The sequence below is a fragment of the Carettochelys insculpta genome, chromosome 8, assembly GCF_033958435.1.
Source record: "Carettochelys insculpta isolate YL-2023 chromosome 8, ASM3395843v1, whole genome shotgun sequence".
Classification (NCBI taxonomy): Eukaryota; Metazoa; Chordata; order Testudines; family Carettochelyidae; genus Carettochelys; species Carettochelys insculpta.
The window spans coordinates 12,231,726-12,251,604 of record NC_134144.1 but is presented as its reverse complement, the minus strand read 5'-3'; the positions used below and the strand labels follow the sequence as shown (position 1 = coordinate 12,251,604).

At 40.0% G+C, this 19,879-nt stretch overlaps 2 protein-coding genes across 6 annotated transcripts in view; one reads left to right on the top strand and one right to left on the bottom strand.

Moving 5' to 3' along the window:
• The window catches only part of ABI2 (abl interactor 2), an 86,468-nt gene that overhangs the window by 29,197 nt on the left and 37,392 nt on the right, over positions 1-19,879 (top strand). For 4 of the 5 annotated variants that reach the window (XM_075001991.1, XM_075001990.1, XM_075001993.1 and 1 more), the window contains exon 3: positions 15,219-15,395. In XM_075001991.1, coding sequence (XP_074858092.1) covers positions 15,219-15,395 — 177 coding nt within the window. Of the gene's footprint in view, positions 1-15,218; positions 15,396-15,516; positions 15,641-19,879 lie in introns of those variants that run through there. The other variant, XM_075001994.1, reaches the window with a different exon arrangement.
• LOC142017221 (chemerin-like receptor 2) lies at positions 5,504-6,689 on the bottom strand. Its single transcript, XM_075001995.1, has one exon. It carries the CDS (start codon positions 6,687-6,689, stop codon positions 5,637-5,639), a length of 1,053 nt encoding a protein of 350 aa, XP_074858096.1. The 3' UTR covers positions 5,504-5,636.

Sequence of the window (19,879 nt, the reverse complement as noted above, 5' to 3'; positions counted from 1 at the left end):
CTACTATTTTTGGCAGACTTACGAAATGAGCATGGAACAATCCTAAGATGACAGTGAAAACAAAGATACTAATCTATCAGACATGTGTATTGAGTATCCTGCTATAAAGTTCTGAGGCATGAACCACCTACTTCAGCCAGGAGAAAAAATTGAACCGCTTCCATCTTTGCTGCCTCTGCAGAATTATGAATATGGGCTGGCAAGATGAAGTTTCAAATGCAGATGTCCTGTCAAGATCTGGCATACCCAGCCTCATAGTGATCCTCAACAGCAGAAGACTACTATGGCTTGGTCATGTGAGAAGACTGGGTGATGAACATCTTTCCAAAGAAATCCTCTTAGGTGAACTGTCATGTGGGTTGAGAACAAGAGGAGGCCCAAAGCTAAGATTTAAGGATACTTAAATAATTAATAATTATTAATTATAATCATGGCAGAAACGCCATGAAAACATGCGACAGCGATCCAACATCCTGGGACTCTACGTCATCAGATCGAAATACCTGGTGATGATTGCTACGACAGGGCATATCATGCTTCGATAGTATATGTGCAAGCCACACAAAAGAACTCAGTCTTAGAAGGAAAAACTCTGACTCAAGAATTCGGAAATACACTGACATGCGGTTATTGCAATTGACTGTGCAAATCCAATATTGGATGGATAAGCCATAAGAGAAGCTACTGACTCAAACACTGCCCATAGATCCTCACTGCCGCTGCTAACCACCATCTCTCGAGATGAAAAGGGACCATACATACATTTCAGATAAAATTAAATAAACAGTTTCTCTTGGTCTTGAAATGTGAAAGTGAAGTTGAATTCGTAAGTGACATAGGTCTTGTGGTTAAACAGGGTGTGAGAATGCTACTAGATGGTGAAGCTTTCCCAGAATGAGTATCATCAACTTTTACAGGCTTCTATGAAAAAAAAAAGTTGTTTTAGTCCTTTGTGATTATGAAGATTATTTCACAAGTATGCATCACTTTGGCCCTCTTTCCAACAGTGTTGCATCTGCAGGTAGGTTTAGAGCCCTTGCTCCTGCTTGTAGCCTCTCTGGAAGAGTTGGCTACAGGGACATAGACAAAAATGCTCTTACTGCTGACTCCATTCTACAGAACGATAGAAAAGGATGTGAAACCCCTTGAGTTATGTGGGCTCCCTCCTCAAACCCTATGCCATCAACACTCCCAGCTATCTCCAAGATACCACCGACTTCCTGAGGAAATTACAAAACATCGGAAAGTTCTTGAGAACACCATCCTTACCACCATGGATGTAGAGGCTCTGTACACTAATATTCCACACAGACTGATTACAAGCAATCAGGTATACCATCCCTGATGTCACCACAGCCAGTTTGGTGTCTGACCTCTGTAGCTTTGTTTTCACCCACAATTATTTCTGATTTGGGAACAATTTATACCTCCAGATTAGTGGAACTGCTATGGGCACCTGCATGGCCTCACAATATGCTCATCTATTTATGGCTGGCCTGGAACAACGATTCCTTAGCTCTCATCCCCTATTTACCCATCCTCTACTTAAGATACATTAATGACATCTTTATGATTTGGATGCATGGTATAGAGTCTCTAGAAGAATTCCACAGAGACTTCAACAATCTGCACCCCATCATCAACTTATGCCTCAATTACTCCATGCGAGAGAGACATTTCCCAGACACTGCAGTACAAATCGAGGATGGCTTGATTGGTACCACCCTCTACCGGCAACCCACTGATCGCTATACTTCTACACGCTTCTAGTTTCCATCCTGCGCACATAACTAGATCCATTATTTATAGTCAAGCCCTTAGGTACAATCACATTTGCTCTGATCCTACTGACAGAGACCAAAAACTACAAGATCTTTACCAAATATTCATAAACTTGAATTACCCACGAGGAGGAAAAAAAAAACAAATCGACAGGGCCAGACGAATAACCAGAGACCAGCTACTCCAAGATAGGCCCAAAAAAGCCAAGAAGAGAATACCACTGGTCATTACCTACAGCCCCCAACTCAAACCACTACAAAGACCTACAACCTATCCTTAATCAGGATGCCACGCTCCAGAAGGCCCTGGGTGACAGGGCTGTTCTTTCCTATGGACAACCTCCCAACCTTATGAGGATTCTCACCCACAACCTCAGTCTATACCACAGGAAAACTAGTCCTGGAACTTTTCCTTGCAACAAAGCCCGCTGCCAGCTTTGTCCACATGTCTTTTCTGGAAATACCATCACTGGACCTAACCAGGTTATTCACAGAATCATGGGCACATTCTCATGTTCCTCAACTAACATCATATGTGCCAACAATGCCCAGATGCTTTGTATATTGGACAGACTTGAAACTCTCTTAGATGAAGAGTTAATGGGCACAAAACAGACGTAAAAACGCTCCTGATCCACAAATCGGTCAGCCAACATTTTAATGGAGTGGGCCATTCTGTTAATGACTTAAAAGTTTGCATCTTACTGAAGAGGAATTCTCACAACAGTCTTGAAAGAGAGGCTGATGAACTCTTTTATATTCAGATTTGACACACTAACACGTGGTTTAAACCGGGATGTGAATTTTCTGGGCCATTATAGGGGCTCTTTTGCATACTTGGCTTTAGCTAATTCTTGACTCCCCCCTACCCTTCTGCCCCTCCACTGTCTGATTTGCTCACCTTGATAATTTTTTTCTGATTTGTTAACCTTGATTACTTTTTTGGTTCTCTGTGCCTTAAATATTGAGTCTGTTTGTGTATGGCTATGGTCTGAAGAAGTGGGTCTGTCCCATGAAAGCTTACCTAATAAATTATTTGGTTAGCCTTTAAAGTGCTTCTTCACTGCTTTTTTGTTTGGATAGTATATAGACGAGCATGGCTTTCTCTCTGTTACTTGTCTCAGTGTGTGTGTTTCTGTCCCCAACACACAGCACCACAGAAGGATTAGGCAAAGGCATAATAATTTCTGGGTGTAACAACTGGGAATAGAGGAAAGAAATATGGGATCAGGATTACAAAAGTTTTGAAAAGGTAAAAACTCATGAAAGAGGTAATAATCCAGTAATTATTGTTACATCTCTTTATTGAAAAATCATGTATAATAACAGCAAAAGAAATAGCCACAAAAAATGTAAGTATTAAACTTCACAGACTGCTTAAGTACAGCAGAACAGATGATCTGAATTTATGAGAGGACTGTTCGGCTTATCATCAGACATCTGCTAATAGTTACTAGCCTTACAACTCAGGCTGCCTTTCCAGTCAAACAGCCACTTTCCCATCTCAAGACAGTTCATCCTGCAGTGGCCTGTATGGTTGCTGAAGAGGATCCACCATCTACACCTAGTATGTGATACTCCTGCTATTCTTCCATAGTGACTTGAGTAAGCACCTGCCATTTCTGTCTGTACAAATTCCATGAGCTTCCATCCCTTTGTCCTCAGGAAACGGAGAACTCAGTGCTCTCGTTGGCTTGGGTACAATATCTTCCCACTGTAGAGGAAACTAAAGTAGTAGTTAACTCATACCACCATAAATGCATCTGGTTACTGGGAAAATTTGGCAGTCCTTTTCTCCTATCCCGTGGTGATAACTGGAATTCTTATTTTGCTGTGTTTTGAACTCTGTACCTCTCTTGTAAGTATTTCAGGATTATCATTTGCTCATGAAGCTTGCTACGTTTTGGTTTACGTCCTCCTGTTCCATGGATCACTAAACTGCTGTTCCAAATAGACTACTGTAATAGTTTAACAATACTAGGCATGGATTTTTTACAGCTTTTTAAAGAAAGTCAAATTATTTACTGACTTCTCTGCTAACCCTTTTTACTATGCAAAATAAGAGCTTGAACTGCTCTGTCAAAGAGAATTGATGCGATGTGCCTTCCTCCTGAGTAGGGCTATGTACTGGATTTGTGTTTTCCTAATCTTCTTGGACTGAACACAGGAGCTGTTTTAGGAGCAGGCAGCAACTATACATTTCTGCTGAAGAAAGAGCATGAGAAATAATGTGTTCAACATCAGAAGATGGTTAACACCTGAGGAAAAAATACGAGGGAGTACCTTTAAAGAAGAGAGAGTAGAGTATTTGGTAAAGGCCTATTCTACCACACTAAGCCCTGTGACAACTTGTGGAGGGCACTGGATCCGTAATGATTCCAAAGAAAGAGGGGTCCTTACCCAGTTAGCAGTATCATCTTTTGTAGCATTCAGATGTACTTCTGAGATGGTACTGATCCAGCCTAGCGCTGCTTCAGCTCATGATGCTTTATAAATTCAGACCAGAAAGTGATATGATCAAAGGCCATATTGTTATATGTATTTGTACAAATAAATCTTAAAGTGACCGAATACTTTGTACAAAATATGAATTATATGTAGGGCCCCATCTAAATTTCACTTGTCTAGACAAAGCCATATGGTATTCTGTGTTGCTTACCTAACTTACAAATGGATGGAAGAATGCACTACAGTTTGATACATGCATGTGTACAACCTGGCTGAAAATATACCATTACTGGGCATACATGGATTCATGGTTATTATTCAGTGGCTGTCTATATAATCAATACATGTACAATTCTAAAAACAAGCCGCAAATAAAAACATACCAGATTCTGACCTTACTTGGGGTCTGATCCTGCAAATCCTCACGTGGGTGAGCAGCCCTTGCTCCAGTGGTCATCAAATTCTGCCCTCTCTTACATTCCAGTGAAAATCATGTGAGCATTTTGTATACATTTGATCAGTCAGTGGAAAGGCTTAATATGGACAGCAGGTTTTAGAATGTTAATTTTTTATTCCACGTATAAAATCAAAAACCAACTGGCCATTATGAACTAGTTTTAGGCCCAATATTAAGATTTTGTAGAACAACGTTAGTTGATTTTTTTTTTTTTGTGGCAATAATCTACAGCACTTGTTCAACTTTTTCCATATTTGAGACCCTCTTCCACTCAGATTGGGCCTTCTTCCCCTTATACCTAGATGAGATCTAGCTGAGAGCTCCCCCCTTTTTTTTAGCAGTATTGGAAATTTAGCGTGATCATGACAGCTGTGTGTTAGCTCTAGCCTGGGAACAAATATTATGGATCAAAAATGTTACGTAATTCAGATATCAGAGGGGTAGCCGTGTTAGTCTGGATCTGTAACAGCAACGAAGGGTCCTGTGGCACCTTATGCATCTGATGAAGTGAGTCTGTGCTCATGAAACCTCATGTTCAAAACTTTTCTGTGAGTCTATAAGGTGCCACAGGACCCTTAGTTGATGTAATTCAGAGGAATAGTTTTATTATTTATGTGGAGGTGTTATTTTACCTTACCTCTTTTGGAATTTCCACGACAGGACTAATAGCAGGCTATATCTGATCAAAATCCCCACTCATTTCAGGGGGCTTTGACTCAGGCCTTTTATGCATCCAAATGGCATCCTGCACAAATTATTCATCCTTTTTTTTTTTTTTTTTTTTTTTTTTTAAAAAAAAGGGCCATCTAAAATAGAGTGCATTAAACTGATAGCTATGGAAGAAAACAGTGGGTTGGTTGCAAAGCTATACATCTGCTGTTTAATTGTGACTCTACTGGTGGTTATATACAGCAAGAGAGAAGACATCTAAGAGCTGGTCACTGAGTGGTTTAACAGTATTGCCCAGCTACATGGTTACTGTCAGAGTTCCGCAGTTGTTCACTGACTGTTTCAGACTGGCTGACCTCCCAGACTGCAAGTTTTAGTGCCTCAGAAGCTGTTGCCTGGACACAGGTTTGGAACTTCTTGCTAATCAGAACATAGAGGATTGGATTGAGGCAGCTGTTGATGAAAGCCAGGCCAGTAGAGATAGGAATGCCACTGACAAGCAATTCACACAAGTGTACATTATGGTGAGTCGATGTTTCTAGAACGGTAAATACGTGATAAGGAGTCCAGCACACAAAAAAAGCCACAACTACTGTAAGAATGGTCCAGAAAAGCCTGCTGAAGGTCAGCATGGTTCTCCTCTTCACCTTAAGAATCAGAAATAAGTAACAAAGGAGCATGGTCAGTAGGGGAAAGAGGTAACCACACACAAACCTCACCCAGATGAAAATATTATGCCTTATCAGAATGAGGTCTTTATCGTGCGGATGGAAGTTGTTATAGCAAATGGTGAAGTTGTGAATCATAATTATGTCTCTGAAGTACAAGGCAGGGGCACCAATAATCGCAGCTGAGATCCAAATAATCACGCTCAGAATGTGGGTGTTCTGTAGGGTCCGATGTTTGTTGGAAGAGACAGGGTGCACCAGGCGGAGATAACGGTCGAGGCTGATGAAGGTCAGGAAGAAGACACTAGCAAACATATTCAGTGAAGCAATGAAGGAGTTAATCTTGCAGAGCCATTTCCCAAAGGGCCAGTGGAAGCCCATTGCCACATATGTAATGTAGAGAGGCAGGAAAAGAACAAAAATGAAATCTGCAATGGCCAGGTTGAGGAACCAGAGAGTGCTGACTGATTTATCCCATTTAAACCCCATGAACCAGATGACTATAGCATTTCCTGGCACACCCAGGAGAAAAGCCATACTGCATAAGGTAAGGGAAATCCCATGTGCAACACTGATGTGGGACTGGTATGGTTTATCTTTCTGATACTCATAGAAATAGGAGTTGTTGTCAAAATCCGCAATCAGCATCATTTCAGGAAACTCCATGGATGTACGGCTACTTTCTGTGGAGAAAAGGAAATGGAAGTATTGAGGGAAGCATTCAGGCTAAATCATCTTTGTTTTCTAAAATACATTAAGTACTATTAAATACCACCATAATTTTATGTAAGGTCTTGGACATCAGAAATAAATTTGAGCTTCATTGCTTCAAGTCTATCACTTTTCGGCCGTCCAAAGCTAGCACAGTGGTTTACCATCTGATTTGCAGAAACTGCAGGGGAGCATTCACATCTGGTCCAAGCTGCTATTTACAATGAAACTTGCAACATCTCAAGAAATGACAAATGTCATTTTTATAACAGTCTTTTAAAAACCTATAAAGAAATCAAAATAACCCTGTATATAAAACAAAACGTACCTGGCACTGTCCCTTTAAAAAAAATCTCAAATGAATGTATTTTTTTTTTTAATTTATTGAAAGGATGTCACTAAGTTTGCATGTCGTCCTGTGGAAATCATTGGGAATCTTGCATGGGAAATGGGTTGAGCTGCATTAGACTAGATCCTTAGCTGATGCAAACCCATCTAAATATTTAGACTGGCTGGTGATCTGGCCATCACCCCATAATAAACCCTCTTTAGGATGAGCTGCATTAACTGCTTTCTTGCCTTGTGGCTGAAAAAAGAAAAAAAAATGTATGTTGTCCAATGATTAAAAGGATAGCAGCCAGATGAAGATGTTTTGTCAAGGATGCTTCTTGTTGTGCATTTTTTTCCTTAATAATTAGTTTCATTCCCATCAGCGTCACAGATTGGTTTTAATTCTGGGATGGATCTGTGTTCTTCCAGCGCCTGTGTTAAATGCTGGCAGTGTGCTCCAGGATGTACAAGGCACAAAAGAACTCTGAGGCAATGAGGGGGCTGCACAGGGGGTCACATGCACACCTCAGCAGTGTTCCCTGTAAACTGAGCACCTTGGTGGCCACCCAGGAGAAACTCAGGTGCTGCCCAGCTGATTAGCAGAGCGCTCAGAGCCAGCAGCATGTGCGCCGCCATAGAAACATCTGCACATGCCTTAGCGTGCACAACAAAATTTATTCTGTGCATGGATGGAAATAATCAGAGGGGACAGGGCCTCCCAGGGTCACTCCCCACTTGGCGTTCACCCTCAGTACTGTACTGCTCTGGGCATGGGTGGACTGCCTCCACATCTATTGCAAGTGGTGGATGCTTCCTCAGTAAGAAGAGGGCAGGAGTGGAGCAGGAGAGGGCAGAGCAGGGACAGGAGAAGATGGGGCAGGGGCACATGGCCAGTGCCCCCTGGAATCCCCACACTAGTTGCCTCTGAGGCCAGATGCAGATCTCGTTTGTCAGGGATGGTCCACCCAGTACCTCGTGAGGTAGGGAAGTGCGTGTTCAGAGGTACACTGAGGTGCAGGGAAGTTGAGTTGCTTAACATCACACAGGAAGTGTCTGGCAGAACCAAACACTGAACTTTGTTCTCCTGAATTCCATTCAGCACCTTACCCACAAGGCCATCTTTGCTGCACACAGAGGGGCTTCCCATCTCTGAGGGGGTTATCCCTAGTCATGACTGTTAAGGATTCTGAAGAGTCTGCAAAGAAATGGGGCGGGGTGTGAGAAAGCTTTGCAATGGTTGGCTTATCAGGGAGGCATTTCTGTTGGAGATTGCATTTTGTATCAATTTTCAACTAATAGGTATAGTTCTTGGGCTATGAGGAGTTTGGTAAAATTTCCTATTATGGATGTGATGGGATTGGGTGAAGGAGAGATTAATGTTAGCTGAAGTGGGCTAGTGTGGTATTCAGAGAGATTTTTCACTAGGGGGAAGAGAAAGAGAGGAAAGAAAACAAAATAGAGATAGAAGAGGGGAAAGATGGACAGAAGTGAAAATGGAAGCTGACACTGATAACAGTCCAGGAAAAAATGTGCTGTTTTCTATTATAGGAAGGAAGAGAGGAGTGAAACCAGGAAGGGTAAGAAAGTAACAAAGGTGAGAAACAGTAGGTTCTACTTTCTTAAATGTACTAAATAGAAAGTAATTAGCTATATTGTCATTAACTAGCGTGAAGAAGACAGTGCTTTAAATTGCAAGGGACATGGCAGCCAGGTATGTTTCAACCCAGGTAGTAGGTTTAGTCTTTGGTCTAGTACAGTGATTCTCATCCTTTTTGGCCTGAGGCCCACTTGCTCAATGCATACATTTCTGTGGGCCACCAGCCAAGCACTCATGATGATAGAGTATCAGAGAGGTAGCTAACTTAGTCTGTATCTTCAAAAACAAGAAGTTGTCCTGTGGCACCTTATAGACTAACAGATGTTTTGGAGCATAAGCTTTCATGGGCAAAGACCCACTTCATCAGATGCAAGATGATAATAAAATGTCTTTGTTTATCTCTAAATACCTTGAATACTAAATTATTCATATTTGGCTGTTAGAACTGTAGCAAGGGGGAATATATAAGTGGTAAGAAAGAAAGAATCAAAATTAAAAAGAATTAAACAGATTAAACACTTGAACTTTATCATGTTAGTTTACCACACTTTATTTTAAATAAAATAAAATATTTATGTTCAAAAAAAGGTTTCAATGTTGCCAGGGTAGGGACTCTCTTTTGTGGGGGGGCGCTGATCTAGAGAAAATCAATTGAGGGCGACACAAGTGGTAGACGATCCCTCAAAAGAAACCAAACAAACTCCCCAGCCCTCACTGATTTGATCCCAAACTCAGATACCTCAGTTTTCTGACGTTCCAGCCCCACGACAGGGTGAGGGGAGAGGAGGCAGAGAGGATTGAGCTTCAGGGCTTCCCACAGGCCGGATTAACTCTTTTGGGATCCCAGACTCAGGAGATTTTGTGATGCCCCCCAGGGTCTGGAGTGAGACCAAAATAGGGGTTTCAGAGCATGAGACGGGATTATCAGGGAGTGGGATAGGGATGGCGGGGTCTGGGTGGGAGATAGGGTACAGGAGTGGGCTGGAATGGAGTTCAGGCCAGGTGGGGGTTGCAGGAGCAGGCTAAGTGTGGGGTGTCTGAATGAGCAGGAGGGTGCAAGAGCGAGTTGGTGGTGGCTTGTCTGACCAGGAGCTAGGGTGCAGGAGAGGACTGAGGGTGGGAGGCCTGGAAGACAGGGAAGGTTCAGCAGTGGGCTGGGGGTGGGATATATGGCCAGGGGAAGGAGCAGGATAGGGATAGAGAGTCTGGCCGGCAGGAGGGTGCAGTAGCAGGTGGTTTTCAGGAGCTGACTGGGGCTGGGAATGCTGGGCGGTGGTGGTGGTGGTCCTGGAACTGACTGGGTCTGGGAGAGCTGGAGGGGAGGCCCAGGAGCGGACGGGGATTGGGAAATTGGGTGGGGAGAGAGCGGTCTGTTATACTTAGATATATTAATAATTATAAGTTGATGTTTATGTAACACGTGTATTTAAGGTTTAAGCTTTCTCTATGCTAGGAAACACTGTAAAAGTAAAAAATATGACCTGATCATGAGAAAGGGATGCTTTCCTGACTAGGACCTGTAACTTGAAATTCTCAAATTACTTCCTCAGATTGAATCTTGTTGCTCAGATTGAGTTTGCAGGGTTGGCATTTAGAAAAAATAAGCAGATCAAATTTGGCATTTAAATCAGTTTAACACAATGAGCATGGATCTCCAGAACCTAACATTTTAAAATAGAGTGTCTTTTCAGAAGACGACTACACTTACACAAGCAATTTTGAAACATTTTCCTACTTAAAATTCCAGGTGGTTTTATGCTTTAAAATGTTTATTTGGACAACACTTATCTAATAAATTCTGGATAACAGGACATCTGAAATTTAACCCTTCCTTATTTAGAATTAAAGGCACATTAGTTCATCCTTATCTCAGATGTTCTAGTACAGACTGTTTTCCAGGCCTGAAGGATCAGTCTGAAGTGAGCAGCATGCTAGGTACTCTGAAGTACAGCCGGGTATGAATTGAAGGAAGAGGTGGAACTGTGACCATTCTGAAGCAGGGTGGATAAAGCAGACCAGGCTGAATTAAATTCTTTTGACTTTTTTGTATATATGATGTATTCCAGCTAGCACTTGCAGCAGAATAATTGGTGTCTTTACACTGGACACGAAAAGTGATAAACAACTGCAAAAATCTTCTGCAATTGAGAATTTTTGTTAAAGCTTTTCAAACGGTTTGTCCTGGAATAGGAGATACACATAGAACCTCTCTAATACAGGACACTCTCATCAGGCAACATCCCTAATCTGGCATGATTTTAGTTATCCGGACAACCATTTATCATGGGTGTGGCCAAGTTTCCCAAGATCCCATAGTTTGTTTACAGTCACCAGTCCTGGCTCTCAGTGTTCTGTGCCATTATTTAGATGTAATTTACCCCTAAATGTCTTCTAAGAGCCCAGTAAGTGGTGGAAGTTTTGGTAATGCGGTCCGGCAAATTCTCTTGTTCGACATTGGTGAGGTGCCAAGGTGCTGGACTAGAGAGATTTAACTTGTATGTAATCTGTCTCAAATGTGTTCTTCAGAAAATGCAGGTTTCTGAAGCTTCTCTAATTCACTTGGAGACATCTTGAATTTTTTGTCAAAATGTTAATAGTAACTGTTCCTAAATTCTGCACGGATACTTGCTGTCTGATAATTGAAAGCAATGGCCCATGGTTAATACAGCTTTGGAAAAGTTCACAAAACAATGTTAGCAATTGCTTGAAATTGCTGGTTAACAGCCAATTATCTATGTCACTGGGAAAGTTATGATTTGCTGAATATAAGTATCCAATTTGTACAGATATATATATTATTTTTGTATCTGGAATTGCAAATTTGAACTATGTATCTGTATTTCAAAACACCTGGAGATGCCCACTAGAGATGCTTTCAGTTCAGAAAATGTGTGGGGTAGTCTCTATTCAGGGTAATGAGCCATTAAGGAAACTAGTAGATCTTAGGAGAAGTCAAAATGATGCCAAAAGGTCATGTTACCAGGCCAGGTAACCCTGGTTTCCATCTTGGGACATTAGCGTTTTCCACAGATCGAGCATTTGAGCGATCAGTTCTTGCCATACATTGAAGCTATGTAAAGAAGGGAATGACAACATTGATGTTTCTTGTTTCCCTGCACAAGATTACTCCTTGAAATACCTGTAAAACAAAGGCTGTTAAATACTCCTCTTCACATTGAGAGCCAGTCGGGGGTGGAGGGGAAAGCAGGGAGAGAGGAAGGAGGAAAACTCTGAGCTTACCTTGTAGATGTCCTCCTGCAGTGCAAGATGGAATAATTTTGTTTGTTCCAGATGGGGTGTGTTCCTCTGGAGCAGTGACTGACCTTAGCCACAGTCCTCCTATTATTGTTTTTTCTGAAGATATTTTCATGATAATATCAACTTGATAGAAGTTAAACTATTGAACATACTGTCAGTGTTTTCCTTTTTTACTTCAGGGATTTACAACAGTGGTGTTGCTATTTGTTTTTCTGTCTCTTTGCTGTCAGGTTAATCTTAGTTGTCAGTTTCTCATCTAATCAACTATTTCAGTTCTTGTGAGACAGTTCTAGGAGAATAAGATACTACATCTGCAACAGTCTCCCAACCAAGCATATTTGTATCATAAAAATCCTGTGCGCAAAATCTTTGCGAGTAGAATTCTTTATATGTTTACCATAAGTGAGAGCCACAGTCACTCAGTTGTTCAGTAGTTTTTATGTGAGATAAAGAGAGATGCAGTCATAGTTTGCCATGCAAGCCCATTTCAATTGGATCATTTTCTATTTTAACAAGTTTTTAAGCATTTCATTATTTGATAACTGTAGCAGTGCGTCAGCTAATAAAGCATTCCTCAAGGAAGCCTGATGTATTTATATTCTTAAGATGCTACTTAATTCATGGAAAAAAGTTTCCTCAGTGGTAAGATGGTATCTTTTACAAAAGTTAATAGCCTCTGGCCCAGATTATGACCGAGTAATGTAAGAACAAGTAATTTAAAATGGTTCTCCCATCAGAAAAAAGGATAGCTCTTAAATTTTAATTACCCTTCATGCAGAGAAGTCTAGTGCAAAGTTCTGCAATGTTTTATTTATTTATTTATTTATTTTTAATTTATACCTGATCTGTAATCTCATTGGCAATCAATGAACTACAAACTTTTTATTCGATTTTAGGTAACAGTTAGGACCTCTGTACAGTCCTGATACTCTGGTCAGGTTCTTCTTCTTTTTTTTTTTTTTTTCCTGATGTGGAAGAAAATGAAAAGAAATGTTGGTATTGCTCCTAGACAATATTGACCTCCTGTGATTTGGCAGATTCTCTCATTTCTCCCATTTGACCTCCCTTACTACTTGCGAGATGGAGGAATACAGGGATCAACCTACTAGCTTGGGCCTGATCCTCTCCCCATTCAGTCTTAGATCTTTCCATCAGACATCTTAAAGTGGTAAGCAGAGGGTCTGCTGGCATCTGGCGACTGCCCCATCGTCCGGTTTCCCCACTTTATATTCCAGTTAATTACCGTTCACAAATACTAAATGCGTGTTTAAAATGGTAACAAAAAAGAGAGACTAGTGGAAATCAGAAGGAGGATAATTTTAATGGGATTAAATGTGCTCTGCAAGGCTATGACTTTGTTCACAATATAAATTTCCTCATGTGAAATTACTAGATTTTTAGGTCAGCAATGAGTTTGACCACAGTGTTAACACAGTGCTTTGCTGTCTTGATGTGGGTCTGAAACTGTGGTCCATAAAGCTGTTTCTTTCACAATATGAAAGCACGTCTGCCTTCAAGTTGCATTGTTTTTTCCTAGGTGTGTCTCAAGCCAAAACTCTTTGATTTCCTGAGGCTCTTTTGGCCAACTAATTAAAAGCCACCAGGTCCCTTTATTTATCCTGCACAACTATGCTGTTTGATGCAAGTTCTTCTGGTATAAATTAAAATGTGACTAATTTTGCACATTTTGCCAAACCTGGCTCAATAGCAATGTAAGAAAAACCATGCTGAGTAACCAGAAAGATGAACAATTAAAGCTGCGGGAAAATGGGGGGAGGTTTTGTACTAACCTTTGCATTATGTCAAGGGAGAAGAAATAGAACAAAAGCACCAAGCAATATAAGTAATTATACTAAAGCAAGTATACTTTGATCTTTTCTTGAACTAATGTTTTATCTGTGTAGTCAAGCTCTGCAGTGGAAATAGGGAAGAAGTCAGGATTATGGGATGGTCTGAAAATGAATTTTAAGTCATTCACAATATATGAAAGTCAGGCTATGCCTGACTACATATTAGCGTAATTGTGGCATACGCTACTCTGGAAGAGCTATTCTTGAATAACTTATTTTGAAATAACACTGCTACACACAAAAATGCATATTGAAGTAGTGCTTAGCTTTTTTTAAATAGTGCATTCAGGCACAAGAGACCTATATTGGATTAGAGACCATGGATGCACTATAGTGTGTTTTGAAATAGCCCCTATTCCTTCTCTACACAGCCCCTATTCTGAAATATCTATTTCCCAGTAGGCACTTTTTCTCATAGAATGAGGTTTATCAAAGTTGAAATAAGCCGTCCGCTATTGCAAAATTATTTTGAAATAGCTTTTGCGTTGTGTAGGTGCTCACAAAGTTATTTCGGAATAGCAGCTGTTATTCCGAAATAACTTTGCTTTGTAGACACATCCTTAGAGAACTATTGTGCAGTCGCAGGTCATTGATGGACGCAAGCGAAGGACCAAATTCTCTGCTAATGCGACTCCATTTACTTCGCAGGAGTTAAAGTAGAGAGAATTAAGCCCTCAATGTCATCTGTAATACCTAGATGCAAAGACTATGTAAATGATGGAGTATATGGCTTGTACTTCTTAGTGCCTTGCTTTTTTTATTTTTGCCTTAGCGATACAGCCTTAATTGGTATTGCATGTTAATATCTCTTAAACTTTCCTGAGGCATCGGTTTTGCAGTAATACTTTTTTATTATTATTTTGTTGCACGTTCATTGTTTCTACCAAAATAGACATTGCTGTGTATTTAGGGTGGGATTATTGAAAGTGCTTATCTTTGGCTCTGATTCTGCTCCTGTTGAAGTCAGTGGAACTTTTATCCTCGACTACAGTGGGAATTACTAGATAAATGCAAAGCACTTCTAAAAATGCAAAACACTTTTAAAAAATGAACCCTTAGTGTAGTAACTGAGAAACCTGATCTGCTCTTTCTGAACAATAATATCCTTTTTGATAACATTCCTACTGTAAATGAATAAATTAACATAACGAAAAACTATTCCACAGTCGGACAAAACAAATTAATTATATCCAAGGTTTGTATTGAAAGGATACACTAAAAAAAAAAAAGGCGGGGGAACAGACTGGGAAAAGACTTCCTGGGTCTCATCAGAATGAAAAGTCTTTTGGAGGGCGACTGTTAAATTAGAGATACTCCTTTAACATTTTGAATTGCTGTCAAAGTATAGAAATGATTAAATTGGTGAAACCGATTATATAGTAGTTACTAATAGCTTGGGAATATTAGGAGGGATTTTGCTTAATTGTAAAGCGTTTTGGTGTTTTGCAGACAGTGGACATTCATAAAGAGAAAGTTGCTAGAAGAGAAATTGGTATTTTGACTACGAACAAAAACACCTCAAGAACCCACAAAATCATTGCACCGGCCAACCTGGAGCGACCGGTTCGCTACATTAGAAAACCCATTGATTACACAATTCTCGATGATATTGGACATGGAGTGAAGGTAGGTGATGTTATACAACACTCTTAAATCATTGTACAGTTTCAAAATATAAGGGCTTGAAATAGTGACATTCCTATCTTTCATGTTGCAGCATGGTTTTTCTCAATTTCTGTCTATTGCATATGGATTTAAGAGGAATCCCATATCTAGTTTAACCTTGCAGACCATTTTATGACTGATTCTGGGTATGCGTACAACCATGGAATTCATCTGGGGCATGGCTAAATCTGCTTACTTGAACAGAGGTTGGTTTCATTTGCCCTTGATTGGATCAGTTGTCAAGAGGTACCTGAGTAATGAGAGTTTATTAACCCTCTGTCCCTTTCCCACCTGAACAACTGCCACAAAATGCATGCATTGACCCAGATCTAATATCATTAGCATTATTCTGTGGCTCACTAGCAGGAGGCATTTATGTAGAAGGTGATGTTGAATGTGCTTTAGTTTTAGTGGTTGTTGAAGAGAATTGTATTATGACAGATGCTCAATCATGGATTTTCTGAACCTGAAGACTGCAGCCTGGATCAGAGAGTGATGCCAGTCACTAATCTCCCATGATATGTTAAAATTCTTCTTTAAAATAAGGCTAGCCAAATATCTTTGGACTGTATCCATCCATGAGAAAACGTGACTGTACTGAATTCAGGAAATACTGATAGATTTAATCTGTTTTCTCCCAACTATACTTAAAGAAGCATATATGGAAGAATTTTGCTAATTCGCATGCTTTATATAATCTGTACAAAAATCTCCACTCACCAAAGAATTAATAGCATTGCAATGATATCACTTAATTACGATTTCAAAATGCCATGTAGACTTAGATTACTGGTGCCAAACAAATATCTGTTGGATCAAAACTAAATTCCGTTGTAAAAAATTATTTTAGTAATATCAGTTTGAGTTCTGTGTTTCTCCCATTCATTACTGTGAAGTAATAAGTTGTTACTGCGGCATTTCTGTGTATTTTCTCTGTGGACTAGGTTATTGATGTCTTGGTGGTTTTGGTTTCTTTAGCAGCAGTGGGAATCTTTAGCCCCAGTCCTGCAAATGTGCCCTCCCCAGTCCCAGGTTTAACTCCTCTGAGCCCCAAACCGTTGTCCCAACCACAGGTTTAACCTCTTCTGCTCCAAGCTGCCTCCCCAACCCCAGGTTTAACCCCTTCAGCCCAACCGTCTCCAGACCCCAGGATTTACCTGCCTCAGCTGACGAGGTCTGCATCTACTGTTGCTCCTCCAAGGCCCCCACCTACCCCATGGTGCTGCCTCCGCTGCTTCCTTCTCTACTTGGCTGCGGAGCTCTGGCAGGGGCAGGCTTGGCTGCCCCTCCCCTCAACTTCCCTGTAGGCTGACTTCCCTCACGTGGAACCCTGCTGGCTTCCTCTTTCTGGACTCACTGCCCTGCTGGCTTTCTCCCCACCACAGCTAACTGCTCAGCAGCTCTGGAGGCTGCTGCCGCTTAAACAAAAAAAACTACATTCTGTTTTAACTGCAAACATTGTTTAAGCAGCGGGAGCCTCCAGAGCTGCAAATGGAGTTAGTGGTGGCAGTGCTTGGAGCTGCAAGTGGCTCCTTAAAGAGCCACAGGCTGCTGACTCCTGGCATAGTGGAATGATACGAATACGTGTTAAAGAAAGCTCACATCAATCCAAATTCTCCTTATACCTATTGTAAAATCGCTTGTAAAGTTAATGTATTTGGAAGCCAACTGTGGGGGGAGTGTTGACCCTTGGAATGAGGTTAGCAGCGTGAGGACTGTAGTGAGTGCTCTGTCTCTCATAAATATGTCTCCAGAGATTTGGCTGTTTAGTTACATAGGTAAATTTAAGATATATCTGAAGGTTGTTTGATTAATCAGTGTGTCTATTAAAAGTTTCATCTTGAAAATCTTTTGTTCATGGCACATTCTGCTTTAACCACTCTTTCTATGATCTATTGAGACATTATTTAGTCGATGCTTGAATGCTTAACTTTTTCTTTCTTTTTTCCTTTCTCTTCATATCCTGAAGTTCCAACTAACCTTTCAATGCTTTTTTTCCTTACCTCTTTTATTTGCTCCATGTATGCATTAAGTGGTTGCTTAGATTTAAGGTAAGAAACCCCAGGGCTGGACTTCCATTCTTATTCTTTAGAGATTATTACACATGGGGAGTGACGTGAAATTAACATATCACTAATATATTTTTAAAAGAATAAGCCATTTCTTTTCCCTCCTTATGTACTCTACCTTCTGTCTCAGTATGATTTCACTGTGGAGAGACATTGTGAGGTATAAATGGATGGCTTTAATGTAGTTAATATTTAAAGTTGAAGTAGCATATTTATATTTAGTAGGAATAAATGGCATATAAGTAAGTAGTTAGCCAAATTTAAACCTTCCCTTGTGTAATACTCTTTTTATCCTATATACGGTGTGATTTATGATTCGCTCTGGCCAGTATTACAATGTAAAATTACTAAAATAAAGGGACACCAACGCTGTTTTGCTAAATCAAAAATATTTTTTATTGATTTTGCATTTTTTAAAGTTGCAGTATCACACAGTTCTTTCAATATATGTCAGAGTTCCTTCTTACATAAAATTATGTGAATATAGAGGGAAACTTGTACAGATATTTTCTCTGTCTTGATAAAATCACAAGCAAAATGTTAATTTGTAAAAAATACCAGTATAGCTTTTAGTAGGTCATGTATTTAGCACTGTTATGTTAACTCATCAATGTACTTCGTCCATAAACCTGCGAAATGTCAGATGTGGGTGCTCCTAGATGAGTCTAAGGCTAGCTGTACAATACAACTATTATATAACTATGTAGCTTAGAGGGGTGAAAAATCCAAACCCCTGAGAGATGCATTTACGCCAACATAGCTACTGCCTCTAGCAGAGGTGGATTAACTACACTGATGGGAAAGCTCTCAGGCATAGTACTATAATCTTATCAAAGCAGGAAATTAGGGTGGTGGTTTGCATGATTTATCTTCACAAATCTATGTAGGCTGTTACTTATCTTCAAGATGTCTATAAATTCGTTGCTTAATTTGTTACAGAATTTTTCCGGATATCAAAGTTAGACTTACAGTACAGCATTTGTAATGCAATCAAAGTGCATTTTTAATGCTGAATTTCCCAGAGAGAGATTCTCTGTCAAAATCCTATTCTTGGTGTGGTAAATTTGAGTGATTTGGAAAAGCAGCTGGCAGATTCTCAAAGTTTTCATTACTTTCCCCAGCACAAGTTATGCAAAAGTAATGATCTAAAAGCATCGTATGTTCACTTCTTCATAGATAAGAGCTGCCAGGTTCTCTTCCTTTTTGCAGTGATGGTAAGAGCCTCTCTTTTGCCTTTTAAAGCAAGAAGAAATTCTTCTATATATAGAACTTGAATGATACTATAATTTACCTATGTAGTGTAGGTCAGTTTAGAAATTTGATTTTGCTGGTATCGAGGTGTCAAGATTGCTCCAGCACCTTAGATATTTGAAATACCTGAAGGTAATTCGTAGAATATAGTTGAGTGCAGCATGCATTTTATTCTCAGAAGGGCTGCGGGTATAAAGTGATACACTATATATGTTATAGAAGGGGGATATTTCTTGCTTGAATACGCTAGAAAATCTGAAATTTGACTTACCATAAAAATTCATGAAAATAAATAACTCTGTAGGGATTTTTATTCTATGTAATTTTTTACACTGCCCTTACCAGTGTAGCACATCAGTGCCTTCCAGGAGTGTATTAAGCAGTGTGATTACATATCAGTCACATATTTGTTCTCTCTTCTTCTCCCTAGAGGGTGAGTTGTGTTCAGTGTGTTAGGTGTGATATCTTCTCTGGAGGGTGTCTCTGCTTGAGACCTGATTCTTGAAGCTTCCTCTACCATACCACAGAAAATCGACCTGCTCAGAGTCGATCTTCCAGGATTTGATTTCTCACGTATAGAATGGATGCACGAAATAGACCTCTCAGTCAACCCCTGTACTCCTCGTGAGACGTGGGTGATACTGACAAGTTTAATGAAAGAGATGCTGCAACTTTAAAACAACTCCAGCTTTTGGGATGTGTTTTCCATGTTCCGTGTATAGAATAAAATGCCCTTTGCTTTCATTATACACTTTCCTTCTCGCCCCTCAAATTGATGTAGTTCAGTGCCTACCTAGCCCTTCACTTAAAGTAACTTTAATTTTCATATTGCTCAAAGTTGACTTAAAGGACTTTATGATACTATTTGCAAGATATGTTTGTAAAATTAATCAGAACATTGCAGCCTTTTGCTGTCTTACAAATGCTAACCATCTCAATAGTAATGTCTTTAAACACCCCCACTGCTCCCACTGGCTCAAATTAAAAGCATTATAACTTTGAGATTCTGTTTTCGCCTCTTATATAGAAGTCAAGTTTCAATGTGTCATGATAATGCAATATAGTAAATCTTAAATAATCTGTGTCATTTGAACAGCAACAGAAATAAATAGTGCTTGGCTTTTG